We start from the raw sequence: 22,976 nt of genomic DNA on the forward strand, positions 1-22,976 counted from the left end.
ACCTCTAAATATTGAGACAGTAGTTAGTTAGATATATATCTGTCTTTCCCAGTAGATATTGATACTGTTTTAAGTATCATAATCTTGAAGTAAAAACTGTGTTTCATTAATACTTGGGTTTTTTACAATATTTGACACAGTGCCTTACAAATTGGTATTGAATAGGTATCAAATTTCTTGTGTAGGCATCTATAATAGTAGATATGACAAGATTTATAGTTGGAAAATTTAAACTAGAGAATAAATTTGGTTGATGTTACCAGAAAATTTAGATTTTATAGTTTGCTGGTATCCCTCTACAATATATTGGCTTTACATCATCTTGGCCTCGCTCTCAGTTCTAGCCACTATCTTGGATCATCACACTGAGAAGAGTCATTCATTTTAGTCATCTTTATGATAATTTAAGTCTTATCATGATAAGAGTCCTTGGTTTAATCGTTATTAGGAAATATCAAAGGAGATGTGGCAAGAATACAACTTTGAAACCAGGAATGCTTGTAGAATTGTTTTAGTCCTGAGCTATTAAATTCATGGTTAACCTGTTTGGCAGTATAGCCATATCTACAAATTGAGTTTTGATCTTTCCCCTGCAGATGAGACTCCCCCATTTCCTATTTAGTAGGCTCATTTTTCTTTCTTGCTCCAGAATTGCTTCTTGTCTCTGATAAAAATAAGCAACTTAAAAACATTTGGTGAGAAAATGGAGCTACCTGGTCATGCATTCCACAATCAGTTCAAAAAGGAAGTACTTTTTCACATTTACACAAATTTAGTGGAATCTTGTGGTAGCAATTCATATTGTTTCTATAACCGCAGCAGTCCTTTTCCAGTGGCCTTTTTTCCTATAGTAAATGCTCATAAGATCTTTACACTCTATAAGTACTCAAAAATTTGAATTTTAGCCATAAGTGTAATGGTCCACAAAGTAGATAAAATATTGCCTCTTAAAAGTTTTTCTACTTCGTTTATTCATGTACAGAAGTAATGATTTCCAGAAATACTATATGTGAAAAATGTTTATTTTTCTAGTAAAATAATATGTAAATTGTTTGAATTCTCAAGGTGTTCTTGTGTATGTATATGCAGCATGAACTGGCTGCTGTTTTCTATCTAATGTTTGCTGCCTGCACTAATTAATGCTTTTAGTTGCTATGGTGAATTACAGAGCACTTGTATATTCCACTTAGCTTCAACCATCATATAAAAATGATTCATTGTGTATTTTCCCGTTGGCCTCATCAGAACATCTACTTTTAAAATTCACCAGGGAAAGGAATGAAAAGGAAAAATGTCAGGGTGTTTGTTTGTTTGTTTTTTCCCCATCACTGTTCCTCCTTAAGCCAGCTTGAATAAGGAGTAGGAGGCTCAGGAAAACATTTATTAATGTTTTCATAACCAAATGTGACATAGTTATCTTTGTTAGGTACACAATTAAGCTATAAGAGTCTATCCCAGTATCTAAGTTTTGTTCTTATATTAATATAACCTACACCCACAGTTACCATCTGTGACATTTTCTTCCCTCTCCAGTAATACTCCAGAAAATACTCTGGTACCCTGAAATTATCAGACTAAAGGATAGTATTCTAACGCTCTTCTAGGAGCCTGCTTGAGGGGTGCCTGGTTGGCTCAGTGGTTGAGCATCTGCCTTTGGTTCGGGTTGTAATCCCGGAGTCTGGAGATCAAGTCTCACATCAGTCTCCCCTTAGGGAGCCTGCTTCTCCCTCTGCCTCTGTCTCTGCCTCTTTCTGTGTCTCTCATGAATAAATAAATAAAATCTTAAAAAAAAAAAAAAAGTGCCTGCTTGAGTTTATTCCTTCCCAGTTCTTGCCTTTCTTTCCCACAGAGACAGGTGTACTCTTGAGGCAAATTATAGGCAGAGGGCAGCTCTAGGGAAGAAACATCTCCAGAATGATCCTTGCTTAGCTGCTTTTTCAATTGACTTAGCAGATCAGGTGCCCAAGACAAAAATGTTACTGTCTGGTTCCTCTTGGTCACTGTACCTTTGCAAGGAAGAAACTTCCTTCCCATCTTCTTAATGAAATAATCTATGCAATTCATGAGTATTTACTCAAAATAACTGCATAACAAGTGTCAGTTTAGGGTTGCCTCTCAGCATAAAGAGTATTACGTATGGAATCTCACTATAAAAATAATACACATTTTCTGAGAATAGAATTTCATTTCAGCTTTGAGGATATTATTACTTCTGAACACTGCAACTGTTTTTTGTTTTTTGTTTTTTGTTTTTTGTTTTTCCTGTTTCTACCTGGGCTGGCCTCCAGATAGTTACATAGACTAAACAATTGGCAGAATGTCTTCTGTCTCCTTGGTGGCACATTCTTATAACATTGGATTTTTTTCTCCATAGAACTCATTCTTCATCAGTATTCTTTAATGAATATTAAACCAAGTATGACAGTATTTGAGAAGCCATTATCATCTCAGCTCATTCATACTTCTAGAACCAATATAGTGGGAAGAATTAAAAATTTATATTCTTCAAAATTTCATGTTGAAAAGAAATTGTCTATACCCATGAGGGTAATACTGTGATAAAAGTTACAGAGACTCATATCAGTATTTAAAATTATAGCCAACTGTAGCTTGGTAGATTCTTTTGGTCTATTCCTAAAGAATCTACAAGATCTGAACTTAAGTTCCTTTCCCCCTTCTGTAGAAATATTAGTCAGAACTGAAACAATACCCTCAGTTGGAGAAAAAAGAAGAGAACTTGTATTTTGCCTGAATATTCAGTCCTTGAAAAATGAAGAGTTCATCATACTTGGTAGCAAAATGTTACTATCATAATTATGCATTATTTCCTAAGCAAATGACCCTTCTCAACAAGAGAAAGCTGACCTGTAACTGGAGGCAAGGACTTGAAGAAAAAAAAATCTTGATGGTAGAGAATTTTAGTGATTCAAGTCATGCTTTCCTATAAGTTACAAAGAGCCTCTTTCCCTGCAGCCTAAAGCACTAGATTAACCCTGGATTAATAACTTAGCTTTATCTACTCCGTGATACTAGAGGAAATCACACAAATTATAGATTAGTGCCACTACAAACTCATTGTTTATAAACTCACTTGGGCCTTCCCAGGTACTCAAACTTTTATGCATGCTTAGTCTTTGTCTCTCTCCACAGCAGTTTTGAATGTTTTCCATTCGCCAAATCACCTAACCCACCCCAGCCCACAGCAGTGTTTCCTAGAGAAAAAAAATTGAATGTCAGACATTAACTCCCTCAGTGTCTAGCCCCCATAATTATTTATTCTTTCCGTATTTATAAACTTATTTATATATACCTACCTTTATGTCCTTCCTCCATTCTAAAGGAAATACATCCTTTTTTGGTACTTAGAGCTGATCATTCTGTCAGCACTCTAGTTTTAGACTCCTACCATTTCTTCTGAAGCCTTCCTGTAATGGTTATTTGCTTGTTCCCTCTCTCTCCTTGTCTAATATATTTTCAGCTTCTCCTCATTTAACTACTTTCCCACAGACTATAAGCATACTTGGGTTTTTCCTGTTAAACAAGCAATAAGTATAAAGCCCTTGAACCTGGGTTCTTCTCTAACCTGTGTCCTTTCTTTCACAGCCAAACTTCCTGGATGAAGCCACTGTCCTCTTCAATCCATGCACCCTGGCTTCTTACTCCACTATAATACATGAGACTTTTCTTACAAATTCATTATACAACAGCATACACAGCGGTCTCTTTCAATCCTCATCTTATTTACCCCACTGTGTATTTCACACTGTTAACCCTTCTGTTCTTAAAAGTCACTTGTCCCTTGGCCTCTACCTTCTGGTTCTCCTCCTACCTTTCTGACAACTTCCTTCTAAGTTGCCTTTGCTGGCTATTCATCTTGCTTATCCTGCAGCTGTTTAAAGACTCTCCAAAGCTCTTTCGATTCTCTTCTCATTCTATACAATCTCCCTAGGTTGAACTCATCTATTCCCCAGCTTCAGCTTTCACCAGTATTTGAGGAAATCATTAGGCTTAAATGTCCAGATAGATGCTTAGTGGACATCTCTGTTGGGATGTTCCACAGGTATCTCCAACACATGTTTTTGTCTTACTTTCAGGAAATCAGTCTTGCTTTTTTTTCTCAAACCTAAACCAGAAAATTTAGTTATCATGGACTCTTCCTTTATCTTCATCCTCCACATTTAATCATTGAGTAAATACTGAAGAGTCCTCGTTTTTTGGGGGTGGGGGGTGGTTTGGGGGTTTGTTTGGTTTTTTTTTTTTTTTTTTGGTCTCCTATATATACAGCCCCTCCTCTCCATTCCTGGTATTTCTTTAGTCCCATTTTTCATCTTCTCTTTCTAAAAGTCTTACAGTGTCCTTTTGTTCTCCAGCTTTTCCCACCTGCACCCCTCCCCCAATTCATTCTCACACAGCTGCCAAAATTGCCCTTCAAAAAAGCAAATCTGATCACTCTAACCTAAAACCCCTCAGTGACTCCCCCATGACCTATAAGACTCAAGGCCTTCCATGGTCTGGCCTCTGCTTATTTCTCCCTCTCTTTCTCTCATTATGTCTCTAACTTACCTGCTTTATTCCAAAGGAGTTAGGATGACTCCAAAGTTTTCATCATAAGCAACTGAAAAGATAAACTGGCCATCAACTAAGATGGGGAAATCTATAGGTGAAACACGCTTGGAGCAGAATTTAAACATTTGAGTTGAGAAATTTATTAAACAACCAAGTAGAAGAATCTAGTAGATAGATATTTAAGCCCGGCATTTAGGAGATAGGTCTACCTGGGCTGGAGGTAGAGATTTGGGAGTCATCAGCAGAGAGATGTGTTTAAAGCCATACAACTTGGGTGTGATCATCTAGGGATAATCAGTAAGTTTAATAGCACTTTCTACAATGATGGAAATGTGCTCTATCTCTGCTATTTTATAAGGTAGTCAGTCATTAGCCATGTGACTATTGAGCGCTTGAAATGTGGCTAGTTCTACTGAGGGACTGAGTATTTTATTTTATTTTAATTAATTTAAATTTACATAGCCATATGTGGCTAATGGCAACTACATTGGGCAAAGCAGATCTAGAGAGTAATTGTAGGTGAAGAAGAAAGGAAGACCAATGACTCCATCATTAAGAAGTCAGGGAGATGAGGTGAAGCCATCAAGGAACACTGAAAAAGAGCAACTAATGAAGTAAGAAAATCAAGAATCTGATATCCTGGAAGCCAAGTGAAGAAAGTATATGGAAGAAGAACAAGTAATCAACTTAATCAACTTAAAAGGACCAAAAGTGGTGCTGAAAGGAGGTGGAGAAATAGGTACTTTCTGAGTTGCTGGGAATGACATCTATAGAGTATCTTGGCAATATCTACCAAAATTTAAAATGCGCTCTAGATCCAAGATAAGGGCAAGGAGCAGAACAATGCACATTAAATGCATGTGTGTGTGTGTGTGTGTGTGTGTGTGCGCGCGCGTGCACGCACACACACTATACATATATATGTATATGTATGCAAATATGTATATATGCATATATTTACGTATATGTACACAAAGGTAATATCTCTGAAAAGACACATAAGAGACAAGTAGTAGTGTTTGCCTCTCAGGAGAAACTGAGGTGCAAGAACACTGGTGAGAGGGAAACTCACCCCTTTTGTATTTTATGTTATATGCAAACATTTATCTAGTCAAAAATAGTATATTTTAAAATAACAAAAATAATGATAGAATATGTAACAGTAGGTAATTCCTAAAGCATGGTAGTGCTAAATACATTGTTTCAGGTGAATTAGTCTAAAATGCTTCTTTTGTCTTAAAAAGTAAGTTTGTGGAGTGCCTGGCTGGCTTGGTTGGTTGGGCATCTGGCTCTTGGTTTCAGCTCAGGTTATGATCTCAGGGTTGTGGGATTAAGTGCCTTGCTCAGCATGGAGCCTGCTTGGGATTCTCTCTCTTCCTTCCCCCTCACTGCTCCTGCTCATGCTCTCTCTTTAAAAAAATAAAAAATAAAAAATAATGCTTAAAAGCATGATTTTAAGTTCTAGGTTCATACAGAAATGCCATGATTGACTACCTAATTCATTGTAAAATAACCACCTTTTCATCATTGGGAGCCTTTTATTGGGTAATCTGCAATTCAGAGATACTCTGAACATTTTTAATTTTTGCCATGGTATCTGATTCTGTTTCCATGAAGTGTCATAAAAATAAATACTCTGTTAATTCCTTTAAGGTGTTTTAGAAAGAGACAAACAAACAGAAAAGAAATGTAGGGTGGGTTTTTTTTTTCATGATTTATACATAAGCCTGTATAATTAAGGAGGTTTCTATTTAATTTTGTGCTATAACCTCCAAAATGGATGCTTCTCTTGGATACAGTTTTAAATAATGTCCAATGAGTCATTTAATAAAATTACTTACTTGCTAAGATTAAGTAATTTTGTCTTCTTTTGATGGCATGAGAAAAGAAAAACAGGTAAACTTTAACAGTTTTGAAGTGATACGGTCTCCTTTTTTTGTTGGTTTTTTTAAGATTTTATTTATTCATTCATGAGAGACACAGAGAGAGAGAGAGAGGCAGAGACACAGGCAGAGGGAGAAACAGACTCCATGCAGGGAGCCCAATGTGGGACCCCAGGACTCCAGGATCACACCCTGAGCCAAAGGCAGATACTCAACCGCTGAGCCACCCAGGCGTCCCTCCTTCTTGATATCTACAGAAGGAGCCAATAGAAGGCCCTTACTTTTGTTTTGAAGCCATTTTGATAATGATTGGAACACAGTAAAACTACACAGTGCTACCCAAATGAGGCAAGTGACTGAGCTGAAGTGTTAGTATGTCCAATAACAAAACTATACTCAAGAGTTTTTTGTTTGTTTTCACAGGGTTGGTATTTTTTCCTTGGTTTATCAAAGGATTTGAGAACAAAGATTTTAAGAAGTGGAGTTCCTAGAAGTGCCATTAATTTATGTATCCCATTCTCTTTTTATACTCAAAGTACTAATGTTTCTAGTTTCCATCTATTTTTTTAAGTTTTTTGTTTGTTTGTTTTGTTTTTTTGTTTTGTTTTTTTTATTCATGAGAGATACATAGAGAGAGAGGCAGAGACACAGGCAGAGGAAGAAGCAGGCTCCGTGCAGGGAACCCAATGTGGGACTTGATCCTGGGTCTCCAGGATCACGCCCTGGGCTGAAAGCGGCGCTAAACTGCCGAGCCGCCCGGGCTGCCCCTCCATCTTTTTTAAAAAAAGATTTTATTTATTTATTCATGAGAGACACAGAGAGAGGCAGAGACACAGGCAGGGGGAGAAGCCTCCGTCCTGTGGTGAACATGATGCGGGACTCAATCCCAGGACCCTGGGATCACAACCTGAGCCAAAGGCAGATGCTCAACCGCTGAGCCACCCAGGCGTCCCTCTAGTTTCCATCTTATGGGAACACCCTAATATACTTATAGTTTCCCAAATACTTTAAGTCCTTGGACAGAGGCTATTGTAATGACACTGTATTAAGTATTTGACAAAGGACTTCTATATGAAAGGAATTGTGCAGTACAAGTATAAATTACTGCTATATTGATATCATGGCACAGTGAAGTACTTGGGCAGCCTCTCGAATATAAAAGTACATTTCTAGATTTGGTTCCAGCAAACACTATTGTGCTATTCTGAAATCCACAGCACAGAAATTATAAGACATCCGCTCATAAACAGAAAGCAAATCACTATTCAGCATTTCCTGCTCTGTTTCCTGCCAATTTCAGATAATTAAAACTTTTTTAAGCCTTTTATTCTATTCTGCTTTAATTCTGCTTCCTCCACCAAAAATGAAAGATTTAGAAATTAAAACTGCATATAATAGTAACACCAAATCTTTGCTTTTTTTCCCCTCTTATCCTATGATGTTAACTTTCTTCATTATTGCAGACCTCAGGATATCATTGTGTTTATCATTGGAGGAGCCACCTATGAAGAGGCTCTAACAGTGTATAATCTGAATCGTACCACTCCTGGAGTGAGGATTGTCCTGGGAGGAACCACAGTGCATAACACGAAAAGGTAAGGGAGAGCAATTCAGTCCTACAACTCTGTTCCCTTTCCTAGAGGATAAAGCTTAAATTTGTAAAGCTGAATAAACTGCTGTAGACCAGTGCATCAGTTCATAGTGTAATAATAAATTGTGTGAGATGAGAGCTCTAACTCCATGAGGTTCATAAATCACCTAATTAAGGTCAAAGACCTGAAGAGTAAAGACCAGCCTGTAATATTAATCTTATAGCCACAGACTGACACTCTGAAATACTGAAACGTAATTGAATTCTGTGAGTTTTTTCTTTTTTATTAATTACATTTATTCAGTTAGTATTTAGTAAGAAGAATACAAAGATGAATAAGATAAAGTCCTACTTTTAGGAAGTCATTGTCTATTAGGAAAGATAGAACAGGGATCCCTGGGTGGCTTGAGGGTTTAGTGCCTGCCTTCGGCCGTGGGCATCATCCTGGAGTCCTGGAATCGAGTCCCACATCAGGCTCCCTACATGGAGCCTGCTTCTCTGCCTGTGTCTCTGCCCCCGTTCCCCCCGCCCCGTCTCTCATGAATAAATAAATAAAATCTTAAAAAAAAAAAAAAAGGAAAGATAGAACATAAAAAATAACAAAATAAGTACCTGAAGAGACAGACCATAGAGCCATGGATTATTAGTGACTAAGAAAAATTAGTAGATGTTTCATGGAGAAGATAGTGCATATTCTGAACCTTGGGCAGAAAATGGACATAAGGAGGGAGAGCACATATTGGCAGACTTAACCACATGAACAAATTACTGAGGCTGTAGGCAACGAGCATAGAAAAAGAACAGCAAATAGTCACCCAGTTGGAATGTGCAATAATAAGTGAGAAAGTTGACTGAATGCCATCATTGTGAAAGGCCTTGAATTCCAGGCTGAGGAATTTTTACTTTCTAGTGTAGAATATGAAGAATCATTGGAAGTTATTTAAGCAGTAAAATTACAAAAGGGTCACAGTATTTTGGGAAGATTAATTTGGAAACTAAGGGTAGGGAACACAGGAGAAGGAGACTGGAGAAGTGTGGCATGATAGTTGAATTTAATGATTAGAGACCCTGAGATCCATACTGAGCCATGTACACATGGATACATTGGGAGTCATTAGAGGTATTTGTGTACGTTTTCCTTTTTTATTATTATTTGGCTTTTTTTTTAAGATTTATTCATTTAAGAGCACACAAGCAGAGGTGCATGGGTAGGGGCAAAGGGGTGGGAGAGGCAGACTCCCCATGGAGAAGGGAGCCCCACTCTGGGTTCCATCCTCCGATGCCAGGATCATGATCTGAGCTGAAGGCAGATACTTAACCGACTGAGCCACCCAGGCGCCCCTATTATTAGGCTTTTTAACATAACTTTTCCCTTTTATTATGGAAGTAATACACATTTATTCTGAAATTCTTTTTTTGTTTAAGATTTTATTTATTTATTCACGAGGGGCACAGAGAGAGAGGCAGAGACACAGGCAGAGGGAGAAGCAGGCTCTCTGTGGGGAGCCTGATGTGGGACTCATCCTGGACCTGGGATCACGCCCTGAGCCAAAGGCAAATGCTCAGCCACTGAGCCACCCAGGCATCCCTCTGAAATTCTTTTAATTCAGAAAATATAAAGAGAAAAAGAGCTCCCCTAATCTCATCATTGTTACACTTTGATCTTTTCAGACCTTTTTTCCTAAGTGTATAAACACGTATGTGAATGTATCGACAGAAAGGAATCTCTTTCTTGTACATTCTGTTTTTGACCTGAATTTTGTAGTCTTTGATTAAACATAAACATCTTTTAGTGTTAAAAATGTAATCATTCATTCATTAAACAAATATTAATTAAAAAAGATTACCTGGGTTTGAATCCTGACTTTTTCTCTTACTATTTATCAATTTAGGCAAATTAGTTAATGTCTTTGTCAGTTTCCAGGGCTTACTGGAATTTATATTTTATATATTTACGTATTTGCTTTTGATTTGCCAGTTCATATTCTTTGTCCATTTTGCAATTGGAGTATTCCCTTTTTTTCCCAATAATTTTTATTTATTACCTACATAATTAAGGATATTGACCATTTGTTACATAGTTTTACAAATCTTTTTTCCTTGTTTGATATTTTTGTTTTATATTATTCACAGTATTTTATTGTATAAAAGTTTTATTATATTTCACTTTTTACTTTTCTGTGGTCAAAATTACCAGTGATTTCTGCTTTGGTGTCATGCTTAGTTCTTTCCCAGCCAAAATTATATAAATACTAACCTCTCTTTGTCCCATGATATTTAGGACTTGCATTTAAATAAAGTTATAGCTTTACCATCTATCAAAATTTTATTTTATTGTAAACTGTGTGGTAGTTTCCTTTTACAATTTATAGAAATACTGCATATACGTACATATTTTATTACATACAGAGAAGCATACAAATGATAAGCAGACTGCTCAATGAAATATGACAAAATAAATATATAACTATGTAACCACCACCCAAACCAAGTAGTAGAATGTTACCAGCACCTCCAGAAGTCTCCCTTTTGCCACATGTCTCCTCCTTGTCACAATTCCCACAGAGTAATCACTATTATGACTTTTGTCACTATAGATTAGTTTTACCTGCCCTTAAAAGATACTTGTTAGAAGAATGAAGAAACAGGTTAAAAGTAATCTATTTCTGCCTTTCTCATAAATAATAAAGGGATCTTGGAAGGATCCTGTGAAGGATCTGTAATCAGCTTCCTCCCAACTGACAAGTTATTATTGTCCAGCATTTTGGTTCCATTTTGTTTTTATAATCTCCAAATTAGTCATCATCATTATTTTCAATTATCATTATTTGTTTAGATTTACCCATTTATTTGCCTTTTCCCCTCCCTCCTACTTTTTCACCCTGGCCCTTCTTTCTGATCCAATCTTCTTACTAAAAACATCCTTTAATAGTTCTTACAGCTACTTGATTTTTTTTTTTTTTCCTAAAAATATCTTAGGGGATCCCTGGGTGTCTCAGCGGTTTAGTGCCTGCCTTCAGCCCAGGGTGTGATCCTAGAGTCCCGGGATCAAGTCCCACATCAGGCTCCCTGCATGGAGTCTGCTTCTCCCTCTGCCTGTGTCTCTGCCTCTCTCTCTGTGTGTGTCTCTCATGAATAAATAAATAAAATATTTTTTAAAAATAAAATAAAAATATCTTAGTTTATAAATCTAGAAATCCAGGTTGATAATTTATTCTTAGCACTTAAAGGTCAGAAGACAATGGAATACTACTTTTAATTGTTGCTGTTAGGAAGTCTACTTTCAAGATAATTGTTTTTTTGGGTTATAGGCAATATATTCTTCTCTAATTCTTTTTTTTTTAAAAAGATTTATTTACTTATTTATTCATGAAAGACACAGAGAGAGAGAGGCAGAGACACAGGCAGAGGGAGAAGCAGGCTTCATGCAGGGAGCCCGACATGGGACTCCATCCTGGTCTTCAGGATCATGCCCTGGACCGAAGGCAGGCACTAAACCGCTGAGCCACCCAGGGATCCCTCTAATTCTTTTTAAGATTATCTTTTTGTCTTTGGTGTTCTGGTTTTAGTATTATGTATATAAATGTGCATTTATTTTTATTTATGCTACTTGGTATGAAAATTCATGTTTGGCATAATTACTGGAAATTTTCCAGTCATTATTTCTTTGAACATTGCTGCTTTTCTATTTCCTGTGTTCTCTCCTTCTGGAACTCCTATAAAGATATACGTTACGCCTCCATCTATTCTTTGTGTCTCTTAATCTCTCATTTATATTATCCATCCATATCTCTCTATGCTGCCTTCTGTGTAATTTTTTCAGATCAGTATTCCAGTTTAATAGTTCTGTCTCCATCTCTGTTAATTTTCCCATTCAGTTTTTAACTTCAAAAGTTATATTTTTATGCTTGTAATTTCGTTTTGCTTTTTTAAGTTTGCCTGTTTTTATTAATTTCTTCTATCCTCACATTTTCAGATCCTTCATTTTTCTTTGATCACATTAATTCTATACTCTAAAACACTTTCCAGTTCCTGAGCAATTAAATAATCTTTTGTGTAAAAGGAAGAAAGTGAGGCAAAGCAAAAGCTTTAGACTAGATTCTTCCAACTAGCCAGCTTTGGTATTTCTTTGTCTGACCTAACAGTATGCTAAGCAGTACATCGAATTATGTTTGAACTGATAGCCTTAGCAATAGAGGTTTTGATAAAATCTTGGACAGGATTGTTCACTGGCCCTAACAATGAAACTTTTTTTTCTTTTTTGATGAAACTTTTTAAGAAGGAGGGAGCTACTATGGTAATTGTCACCCTGGAAAAACTTTAGTTAATGTTTGCAATACATAAATGATCCAAAATCGGGTGTTTATCATTTATTTTTATAAAGATATAACCTCCAGTAAATAATAGTGAAATGTATCACTATCAGTAAAAAAAATAGTGCAATTTGTATTTCAGAATCAAGTTGGGGATCCCTGGGTGGCGCAGGGGTTTGGCGCCTGCCTTTGGCCCAGGGCGCGATCCTAGAGACCCGGGATCAAATCCCACGTCGGGCTCCCGGTGCATGGAGCCTGCTTTTCCCTCTGCCTGTGTCTCTGCCTCTCTCTCTTTCTCTCTCTGTGACTATCATAAATAAATAAACATTTAAAAAAAATTAAAAAAAAAAAAAAAGAATCAAGTTGTTGTAAAGGCTTAAGTAATCGAAAGCAACTTAGCTTCAACTTCTAATGGAAGGGCACCATTTTCATGATGAATGTAGGCTACCTTGGGTATTACTATCATATTGAGTAAGTTCACAACTCAATGTATTTTGAAATTTTAGACTCTAAGTAAAAAGATTTTTTTAAATTAGTTTTATAACTGGATTTAGTGGGGCTACTGTGAGCTAGCAAATAACCTTGATTCGGGAGAGAGAAAGTTTAATAATTTGTTTCTCTGAGTTGTTAGGGTTTAATTTTTGTGCAAGGGGTTTATTGTACAATTCCTTATGTAATATGTGGGTTGTTTCTTAAGGAAAAGTCCAAAGGAATAAGTAACACACAGCATTGATCCCAAGAGCTCTATAGCGCAGAAGTATTCTTTTGAGAGATTGGTGATCAGAAAACAGTATACTTTTAGATACGAGCGATGAGTGCCCTCCTTTTGTACTTGGAATCATGTAAAATGAGATATGGGCTGCCCCCACAACAATATGGTTTAGTAGGAATATTGGATTTCCCAATAAACAGGAAAAGAAATCACGTCTCATAGCTGGGAGTATGATGTGCTGATATAGAAACTACTGTCCCTCTGGAGTGGGAAATGTATGTTGCAGGATATTTCTGAGATGCAGGCCACTTGAGTTCCCTGATCTCTTAAGTAAAACTCGAGATCACTACAGGTTTATTTTGCAGTCAGATCCCAGTACCACCACTTACTTGTTATGATTTTGGGCAAGATACTTAGTGTAATGGTAGATAGGTCAAAATTGGTCTCTTGCATCCTAGAAAAATTACATGTACCCTTACCTCTGATGTAGCAATTTTAGTAACCTTCATCCTAAGTTACCTTCTATTTCTAAAATACATCAAGATTGGGAGTGCCTGGTTGGCTCAATTGATAGAGAATGCAATTCTTGATCTCGAGATCATAAGTCTGAGCCCCACGTTGGGCATAGAGTTTACTTAAAAATTTTTTTAATAGGGGATCCCTGGGTGGCTCAGTGGTTTAGCGCCTGCCTTTGGCCCAGGGCGCGATGCTGGAGTCCCGGGATCAGGTCCTGCGTCGGGCTCCCGGCATGGAGCCAACTTCTCCCTCTGCCTGTGTCTCTGCCTCTCTCTCTCTATGTCTATCATAAATAAATAAATATTTTTTAAAAAATTTTTTTAATAAAAAAATACATCACTATTACTGTGTATTAAAACAAAATCTTTTAAAAAAATAAAATAAAAATCTTAGTTGTAGGCAAAAAATAAAGGACAGAAATCAATTCTTTCCTCTCTCCCTTATATATTTCCAGAAATTAATTTTTGTTGAGAGAATGTGCTCTGTGTAAGCTTCATCATAAGCCAAAAAGTATCTGAAGATATATGTCCGTTAGATTTTTTTTTTTTTTTTTGTCCGTTAGATTTTAAAAGGAGATATACAGTAGTTGAATCTGAAATTCAACTTGCCATTCAAAGTTATAATTTAAGGCTGGTCCAAGTGCAGTGGTATTTACAATTAATTGATCACAGCAAGTTACAGATTTCTTGGGGCACCTGCGTGGCTCAGTCAGCCTCGTGTCTGTCTTAGGCTCAGGTCATGATCCCAGAATCCTCAGATTGAGCCCTGAGTTGGGCTCCCTGCTCCGTGGGGAGCCTGCCTCTCCCTCTCCCTCTCCCTCTGCAGTTCCCCCTGCTTGTGCTGTCTCGCATACTCTCTGTCAAATAAATAAATAAAATATTTTAAAAAACAAAATAATGATTTAAGCTGCTCTTTTCCTTAAGTACCTTTTTTTTAATTGAGATATAATTGATATATTAGTTTCAGGTATACAGCATAATAGTTTGATATTTGTATATATTGCAAAATGATCACCATGATAAGTAATTAACATCTATCATCACATATGGTACAAAATTTTTTTCTTGTGATAAGAACCTTCAAGGCTCTCTTAGCAACTTTCAAATATACAATGCAGTGTTATTAACTATAGTTGCCAGACTTTACATTATATCTCCATGATTTATTTATTTCATTAATAGAAGTTTGCACTTTTCAACTCCCTTCACCCATTTCACCCACCCCTTCACCCACTGCCTCTGGCAAGTACCAATCTGTTATCTGTATCTGTGAGCTTGTTTTGATTTTATTTTGTTTTGCTTTGTTTTAGAGTCCACGTATAAGTGAGATCATACAATATTTGTCTTTTTCTCTGATTTATTTCACTGAACACAATGCCCTCAAGGTCCATCTGTGTCTTTACAAATGGCAAGATTCCATCCTTTTTATGGCTATTATTTCATTGTATGTATATGCATCACATTTTCTTTATCCGTCCATATGCATCACATTTTCTTTATCCGTCCATCTGTTGATGGACTCTTCAGTTGTTTCCTTATCTTGGTAGTGAAAGTAATTCTTAATGAACATGGGGGTGTGTATATCTTTTTGAACTAGTGTTTTTATTTTCTTTGGGTAAATACCTAGAAGTCAAATTGCTGGATCCTGTGGGAGTTCTTTTTTTTTTTTTTTTAAGAGAGAATTTTTTTTTTTAAGAATTTTATTTATTTATTCATAGGGACAGAGAGAGAGGCAGAGACACAGACAGAGGGAGAAGCAGGCTCCATGCAGGGAGCCTGATGTGGGACTCGATACTGGGACCCCAGGATCACGCCCTGGGCTGCAGGAGGCGCTAAACCGCTGCGCCACCAGGGCTGCCTCCTGTGGGAGTTCTATTTCAAATTTTTTTGAAGAACCTCCATACTTTTTTCCATAGTCACTGCACCAATTTACATTTCCTCAACAGTGCACACAAATTCCCTTTTCTCCACATCCTTGCCAACACTTGTTATTTCTTGTCTTTTTGATAATTGTCATTCTAACAGGTATGGGGTAATAGCTCATCCTGGTTTTGATTTGCATTTCCCTGATGACTACTGATGTGGAAAATCTTTTCAATTACCTATTGGCTTCCTGTATGTCTTCTTTAGAAACATGTCTATTCAAATCCTCTGCTCGTTTTTAATCAGATTGTTTGGTTTTTTTTTTTCTATTGAATTGTAGTAGTTCTTTTTTTTTAATTTAAGATTTTATTTATTTATTCATGAGAGACAGAGAACGAGGCAGAGACATAGGCAGAGGGAGAAGCAGGCTCCCTATGAGGAGCCTGACAGGGGACTCAATCTCAGGACCTCAGGATCACTACCTGAGCCAAAGGCAGATGCTCAACCACTGAGCCACCCAGGCGTCCCACCATTGGAGTTTTGATAGGGATCTCACTGAATCTATAAGTTTCTTCAAGTAGTATTGATATTTTAACAATACTAATTCTTCTAATACATGAGCATGGACTATCTTTCCATCTATTTGTGTCTTTATTTTCTCTCATCATTATCCTATAGTTTTGAGCATATAGGTCTTTTCCCTTCCTTTGTTAAATTTATTCCTAGGTATTTTATTCTTTTTGATACAATTGTAAATGGGATTATTTTCTCAATTTCTCTTTCTGATAGTTCATTATTAGTTCATTATCATTATCATTATTATGTATACATATGCAATAGATTTCTGTATATTGATTTTGTATCTTGCAACTTTACTGAATTCATTTATCCTAATATTTTTTTGGTGAAGTCTTTAGGGTTTTCTATATATAATATCATGTCATCTGCAAATAGTGACGGTTTTACTTTTGACTTTCCCAATTTGAAAACCTTTAATTTTTTTTCTTGCTTAGTTGTTCTGGCTGAGACTTCTAATACTATGTTGAATAAAAGTGGTGAAAGTGGACATACTTGTCTTGTTCCTGAGCTTAGAGGAAAAGTTTTCAGCTTTTTACCATTGATTGTGATGTTAGGTGTGAGCTTGTTACAGTGACCTTTATTATGTTGAAGTACATTTCCTGTGTACCTACTTTACTGAGACTTTTTACCCAAAATTGTTGTTGAATTTTGTCAAATGCTTTTTCTGCATCTAGCAAGGTAATTGATCATACAATTTTTACCTTTCATTTTGTTAATGTAGTATATGAGTATCTTCTTTCTTTAAAACAGTTCTTTTGGGGGACACCTGGGTGGCTCAGCAGTTGAGTGTCTGCCTTTGGCTAAGGGCGTGATCCCAGGGTCGTGGGATTGAGTCCCACATCGGGCGCCTGCTTCTCCTCTGCCTATGTCTCTGCCTCTCTCTCTCTCTCTCTCTGTCTTTTGTGAATAAATAAAATCATAAATAAGTAAATAAATAAACAAAACAGTTCTTTGTGATAATTTTTTCAGTGATTCCAGTATTGATTACAATGAAGCAAAGTTCTATAGGCCTTCTGTAGCTATATAATTTGTTTCTATAGGGCCTGCTCTGAGTAGGTGTAATAGTAATTATCTTTGTTTAGATTTAAACACTTTTTTTTTTAATTTTTTTTTTTAATTTTTTTATTTATTTATGATAGTTACAGAGAGAGAGAGAGAGGCAGAGACACAGGCAGAGGGAGAAGCAGGCTCCATGCACCGGGAGCCCGACGTGGGACTCGATCCCGGGTCTCCAGGATCGCGCCCTGGGCCAAAGGCAGGCGCCAAACCGCTGCGCCACCCAGGGATCCCTGATTTAAACACTTTTTAAAATAGAAGGCATGTCCGGCAACCCTGGGTGGCTCAGCGGTTTAGCGCTGCCTTCAGCCCAGGGCGTGATCCTGGAGACCTGGGATCCAGTCCCACATCGGGTTCCCTGCATGGAGCCTGCTTCTCCCTCTGCCTGTGTCTCTGCCTCTCTCTCTGTGTCTCTAATGAATAAATAAATAAAATCTTTAAAAAATAAAAAAAATAAATAAATAAAAATAAAAATCTTTAAAAAATTAAAAAAAAAATAGAAGGCATGTATATACTGCAAAGACACCAAGGAATTTTGCAGAAGCTAATTACCTCCTTAGCAGCATTCCTTTTTTTTTTTTTTTTTAAGATTTTATTTATTTATTCATGAGAGAGACAGAGAGAGAAAGAGGGAAGCAGAGACATAGGCCGAGGGAGAAGCAGGCTCCATGCAGGGAGCCCAATGTGAGACTCAATCCTGGGACTCCAGGATCACACCCTGGGCTAAAGGTAGACGCTTAACCACCCAGGTGTCCCAACATTCTTAATAAAATTGCCTTCTGGATAAAGAGACAGCCAATATTTTCTTCTCTCCAAAGCCATATGAAGTTTAATACGAATTTTGTATTGCCTTCCCTTTTCCTTTTGTACATAATGAAACAGAAAAATGAAAAAGATATTAACCAGTCACAGAGACCTCTTTAAAGGCATAATTGTAATGCTTTTTTGATGGCCGGGAATCTGACCTGATAAAGGATCTAGGTAGTGGATTTTTTTTTTAAGATTTTATTTATTTATTCATGAGAGACACAGAGAGAGAAAGAGAGGGGCAGAGACACAGGCAGAGGGAGAAGCAGGCTCCATGCAGGAAGCCTGATGTTGGACTCGATCCCAGGACCCCAGGATCAGGCCCTGGGCTGAAGGCAGTGCTGAGCCACCTGGGCTGCCCTGGGTAGTGGATTTAGCAGGGATCTGAACACATGCCGGTGCCGGCCCTAAGTGGTTAGTCTGTTATGTCTGTGGGGTCCATGCAAGTTTGCAGTGTGGATGCTGTAGTCTCCTGTCTTAATGTTTGCCCTTCTTATGGAATTATTCCCCCCACCCCACTTCCTTCTTCATTTGTTTCATTAGTCATACTGGCCCTCAATTGCAGGGAAAGGGAGAGGGATACATCAAATTTCAACTTCTAGGAATTATATATGATGTGAGTTATTCTATCATATGACAGATATTTTCATCAACATCTAAGTTGAAGAGTCAGAAATCATATTGACCAAGTTACGAATTCTGGAATACATAAATAAATATATTTGAACACATGAGAACAACATAAAGTTAATAGTTCATTCACTTAGCAAATATTTATTGACCATGGGATACCTCCATGAATAAAACAAAGATCCTAACCCTCATGAAGCTTACATTTTAATTCAGAGGGAGATGAAAATAAACAATAAACTTAAAAAATAAGTAAACTTTATAGTAATTCGAAAGGTAATAAATACTATGGAAGAAAAAAGCAGCACAAGGCAAAGGGAAATTGGTACTGAGTGGGGTTGTGGGGATAAGTTACACTACTCAGTATGAAGGCAGGAAAGACCTAACTCAGATATTTGAGGAAAGACTTGAAGGGAGGTGAGGACGTGAACCAACTAGATGGAGAGAAGACCGTCCCAGGCACAGCAGAGGCACACACAATCATGTAGTGTGGAGACCAAGAAGGAGGCTGGGAAAGGCTGGGAGACTGGAGAGGCTGGGAAAAGGAGGAGATGCAATCAGAGAGATATTGGGGGGGGCCTCACGGTGGGAGGCCTTGTCGACTGTTGCAAGGACTGTTTGGGTTTTTTTTAAGATTTATTTTTCATTCATTTATTCATGAGAGACACAGAGAGAGAGGCAGAGACACAGGCAGAGGGAGAAGCAGGCTCCATGCAGGGAGCCCAATGTGGGACTCCGTCCTGGGACTCCAAGATCACGCCCTGAGCCTGAGGCATACACTCCACTACTGTGCCACCCAGGCATCCCACAAGGTCTGGTTTTCACTATGAGTTAGAGAGCAGTGTAGGGTGGTGGGGGTTTTTTTTAGCAGTTTTATTGAAAATATAACTTATGTTATATACAATTCATTCCTTTAAAGTGTACAATTCAGTGGTTTGGGGTATGTTTGCAGATATGTGCAAACATTACCACAGTCAGTTTTAGAATATTTTCAACAGCTCAGAAAGAATTTCCCTTCTGCCAGGTCTAAGCAACCACTAATCTATTTCCTGTTTCTATAGAGTTCCCTGTTCTGAATTCTTTATGTAAATGGAACCATATAATATATAGTCTTTTGTGAGTGGTTCCTTTTACTTAGTATAATTTTTTCCAGGTTCATCCATGTTGTAACCTATATCCATACTTCATTCCTTTTTAACACTGAATATATTTCATTGTATGTATACATCATATTTTGTTTATCCATTTCCAGTGATGGGCATTTGAGCTGTTTCCACCTTTTGGCTGTTATAAGTAATGCTCCTATGAACATTTATGTACAAGTTTTTGTGTTTATTGTAGATTTTTGAGCAAAATTGTGACATATGACTTATATTTTATTAGGATCACTCTGGTTATCAAAACTAATATGCTTAAAAGAAGTATTATTTCTCTTAAATGTTCAAAATAAATATGTTATTATAAAAATGAAAATTCCTAGGTGTATTTAAATGAACGATACCCATTGTTTATTCACCTACAATAGACTGATCTGCTGTTCTAGTTGTGTTTCTGATGGACATGATCCTATCTTGCAAATAAATGAGCATCTTGGTTAGGGATTTGAGCTGGCTTGCCTTATCACTTCACAGGTCAATCAATATTAAAGAGTTCTAGTCCCTGCTGGCCGCAATTGACACTTTAAGTTAGCTGTTTGAGCTGAGAGGCCAAGAACCAGATCCATATGGATGAAATTGTTCTCCCAATAGAAGAACTCCCTCTGTCTTCTCAGAATTCAGGATAGAAGTGGAAGGGAAGAGGGAAGCTAGGTAGATGTATTAGCCAAAAGGGCTGCCACTGCCTGAATCCCACCTAAACTTAGGCAAAGAGAGGACTTTAGTCCCTAGTGCTATCAGTTTCATACTTAAGAATTTTGACAAGGAGAAAGAGTACCCTGCTAGAAGGTGACCGCAGATCAACAATCTTCTTACTGCCAGATTCCCTTTCAAAGCAGTAATAATGATTATACATAGTAGGTTCTCTGTAATAGTATTGGGTTCAATTAAATTCTCACTAGCTCTATGCCTGCAAAATAATGGTCCCATTTTTCAGTTATTTTCTCTTTAGCTAGCAAAGACGGCACCACAAGTTTTATTTTGTTTTTCACATAATTAGGATCATATTGTCTATATAGTTTTCTACTTGTTTTCTTACTTTTAATTATATTGAGAACACTTTCCCATGTTATTAAAAATGATTTAAGGGCAGCCCTGGTGGGGGCTTTTAAAATCTTTTAAAAAAATGATTTATAATAATCTCACAGGCTATATAATTTTAATTTTAAGAATGTGTCTTTTTTTTTTTAAGACTTTATTTATTTATTCATGAGAGACACACAGAGAGAGAGAGGCAGAGACACAGGCAGAGGGAGAAGCAGGCTCCATGCAGGGAGCCCGACATGGGACTCCAACCTGGGTCTCCAAGATCACTCCCTGAGCCAAAGGCAGACACTCAACCACTGAGCCACCCAGGCGTCCCTAAGAATATGTCTTTAGGGATGCTGAGGATGGCTCAGTTGGTTAAGTGTCCAACTTTTGATCTTGGCTCAGGTCATGATCTCAGGGTAAGGAGATCAAGCCCCATGTCAGGCTCCACACTGGGCATGGATCCTGCTTAGGATTCTGTCTCTCTCTCTCTCTCTCTCTGCCTCTCCCCCACCACTCACTCACATGCACTTGTGCTTTCTCTCTCTCTCTCTCTAAAAAAAAAAAAAAAAAAAAGAATGTGTCTTTATTACTATTAGACATTTAATTTACAGTTTTTGTTTGATATGTCGATAAACATCTTGTATATTGATAAACCCTTATTGCATCTCTGATTATTTCCTTAAGAGAAAAGTGCAGTGGTCAGTCTCAAATATTACTACTAGAAGTATAAATAGTATAACTTTCCTGGAAAGCAATTTGACTTTACATGTTCAAAGATGTGGGGTTGACTTCAGGGCTCTCACGGTTGTTGAGTAGTATGCTAGTTTCCTGATTTTTTTTAGAAGCCCTGGCTTCGGTGATGGAAATGTTCTATATCTTGATTAAGGAAATGGTTACATAACTGTATACATTTGTTAAAATCATCACACAATGCCCTTGAAATTGGTACACTTTATCATCCATAAATTATATATCAATAAGAAATTAAAAATTAAAAAAACAAAGTACTGTAGTATCAAACACACTTTTCCTTGCTATAGTGAAAGATGAAAAAGCACAAAGGAATAGTTTTCTTACTATGTAATTCAGTGTTTTTAATGCCATTGCTCTAGAACTACCTGATATTAACTAGTGTTATGAGTCACATACTTGGAGAGACACTGAACAATTCCTCTAAAAAGGATGTCATGATGATACTCAGAACTAAAATTTATTTAGCACATATTATATATATATGTGTGTGTGTGTGTGCTAGATACTGTTTTAACACATTTTACCTGTGCTATCCAATAAGGTAGCTATTAGTCACATGTAGCTATTGAGCACCTGAAATGCAGCTAGTCTAATTTGAGGTATGCTACAAGTATAAAATATATATCAAATTGCAAAAATTTACTACCAAAAAAGGAAGTATAAAATATCTCATTAATAATTTTTTGAGGGATCCCTGGGTGGCGCAGTGGTTTGGCGCCTGCCTTTGGCCCAGGGCGCGATCCTGGAGACCCGGGATCGAATCCCACATCGGGCTCCCGGTGCATGGAGCCTGCTTCTCCCTCTGCCTGTGTCTCTGCCTCTCTCTCTCTCTCTCTGTGACTATCATAAATAAATAAATAAATAAAAATTTAAAAAAATTTAAAAAATTCTCTCTTTATTAAAAATAATAATAATAATTTTTTGAAATTGGTAATCTTTTGGCTATATGGGTTAAGTCAAATATGCTAAAAATAAATTTAGCTTTCTTTTTACCTTTCTAATATAGTTTAAAACATTTAGAATTGCACAGCAGCTCACATTTGTAATTTGCTTTACGTTTCTGTTGGATTGTACCGCCTTACCCATTCAGTTTTGTTTCATTCTCATAACACAACAAAGGAGATATAGGTTTTAGGAAAGTGAAAATCTTGTCCAAAATCATAGAGCTAATAAGTGGCAAAGCTGGACTTGAACTCAGATAATCTGTTTCCAGTCTGGACACCTAAGCACTCAGTTGAAATATTTTAAGAAGATTTATCTAGCTATGATTATTTTAATCTCTCGCTTGTAAATGTCACTTATAAGGTAGGCAAAATTTGTTTTTACCAAATGGACAATATATGAAGCTTTCTGCCTACTAAGAAATATTGTAAACCAAAGGAGGGGGGAAAATAGTACAAAAGTGAGGAATCACATAGTGTTGTTTTAAGATTTTTGTCATCCAAATGTAATTAAGAATGAGATTTAAGACAGTGTTGCCCTTTAAATAAAAATGGTGGGGATCCCTGGGTGGCTCAGCGGT

General features: G+C 37.1%; 1 protein-coding gene across 4 annotated transcripts in view; it reads left to right on the forward strand.

Annotated features, from left to right (window-relative positions):
- VPS45 (vacuolar protein sorting 45 homolog) overlaps positions 1–22,976 on the forward strand; it is a 74,409-nt gene that overhangs the window by 32,343 nt on the left and 19,090 nt on the right. For 3 of the 4 annotated variants that reach the window (XM_025453167.3, XM_025453165.3, XM_025453166.3), the window contains exon 14: positions 7,913–8,044. In XM_025453167.3, the coding sequence (XP_025308952.1) occupies positions 7,913–8,044 (132 nt within the window). Of the gene's footprint in view, positions 1–7,912; positions 8,045–9,465; positions 9,884–22,976 lie in introns of those variants that run through there. The other variant, XM_049095873.1, reaches the window with a different exon arrangement.

This window comes from Canis lupus, chromosome 17 (assembly GCF_003254725.2).
Source record: "Canis lupus dingo isolate Sandy chromosome 17, ASM325472v2, whole genome shotgun sequence".
NCBI lineage: Eukaryota > Metazoa > Chordata > Mammalia > Carnivora > Canidae > Canis > Canis lupus.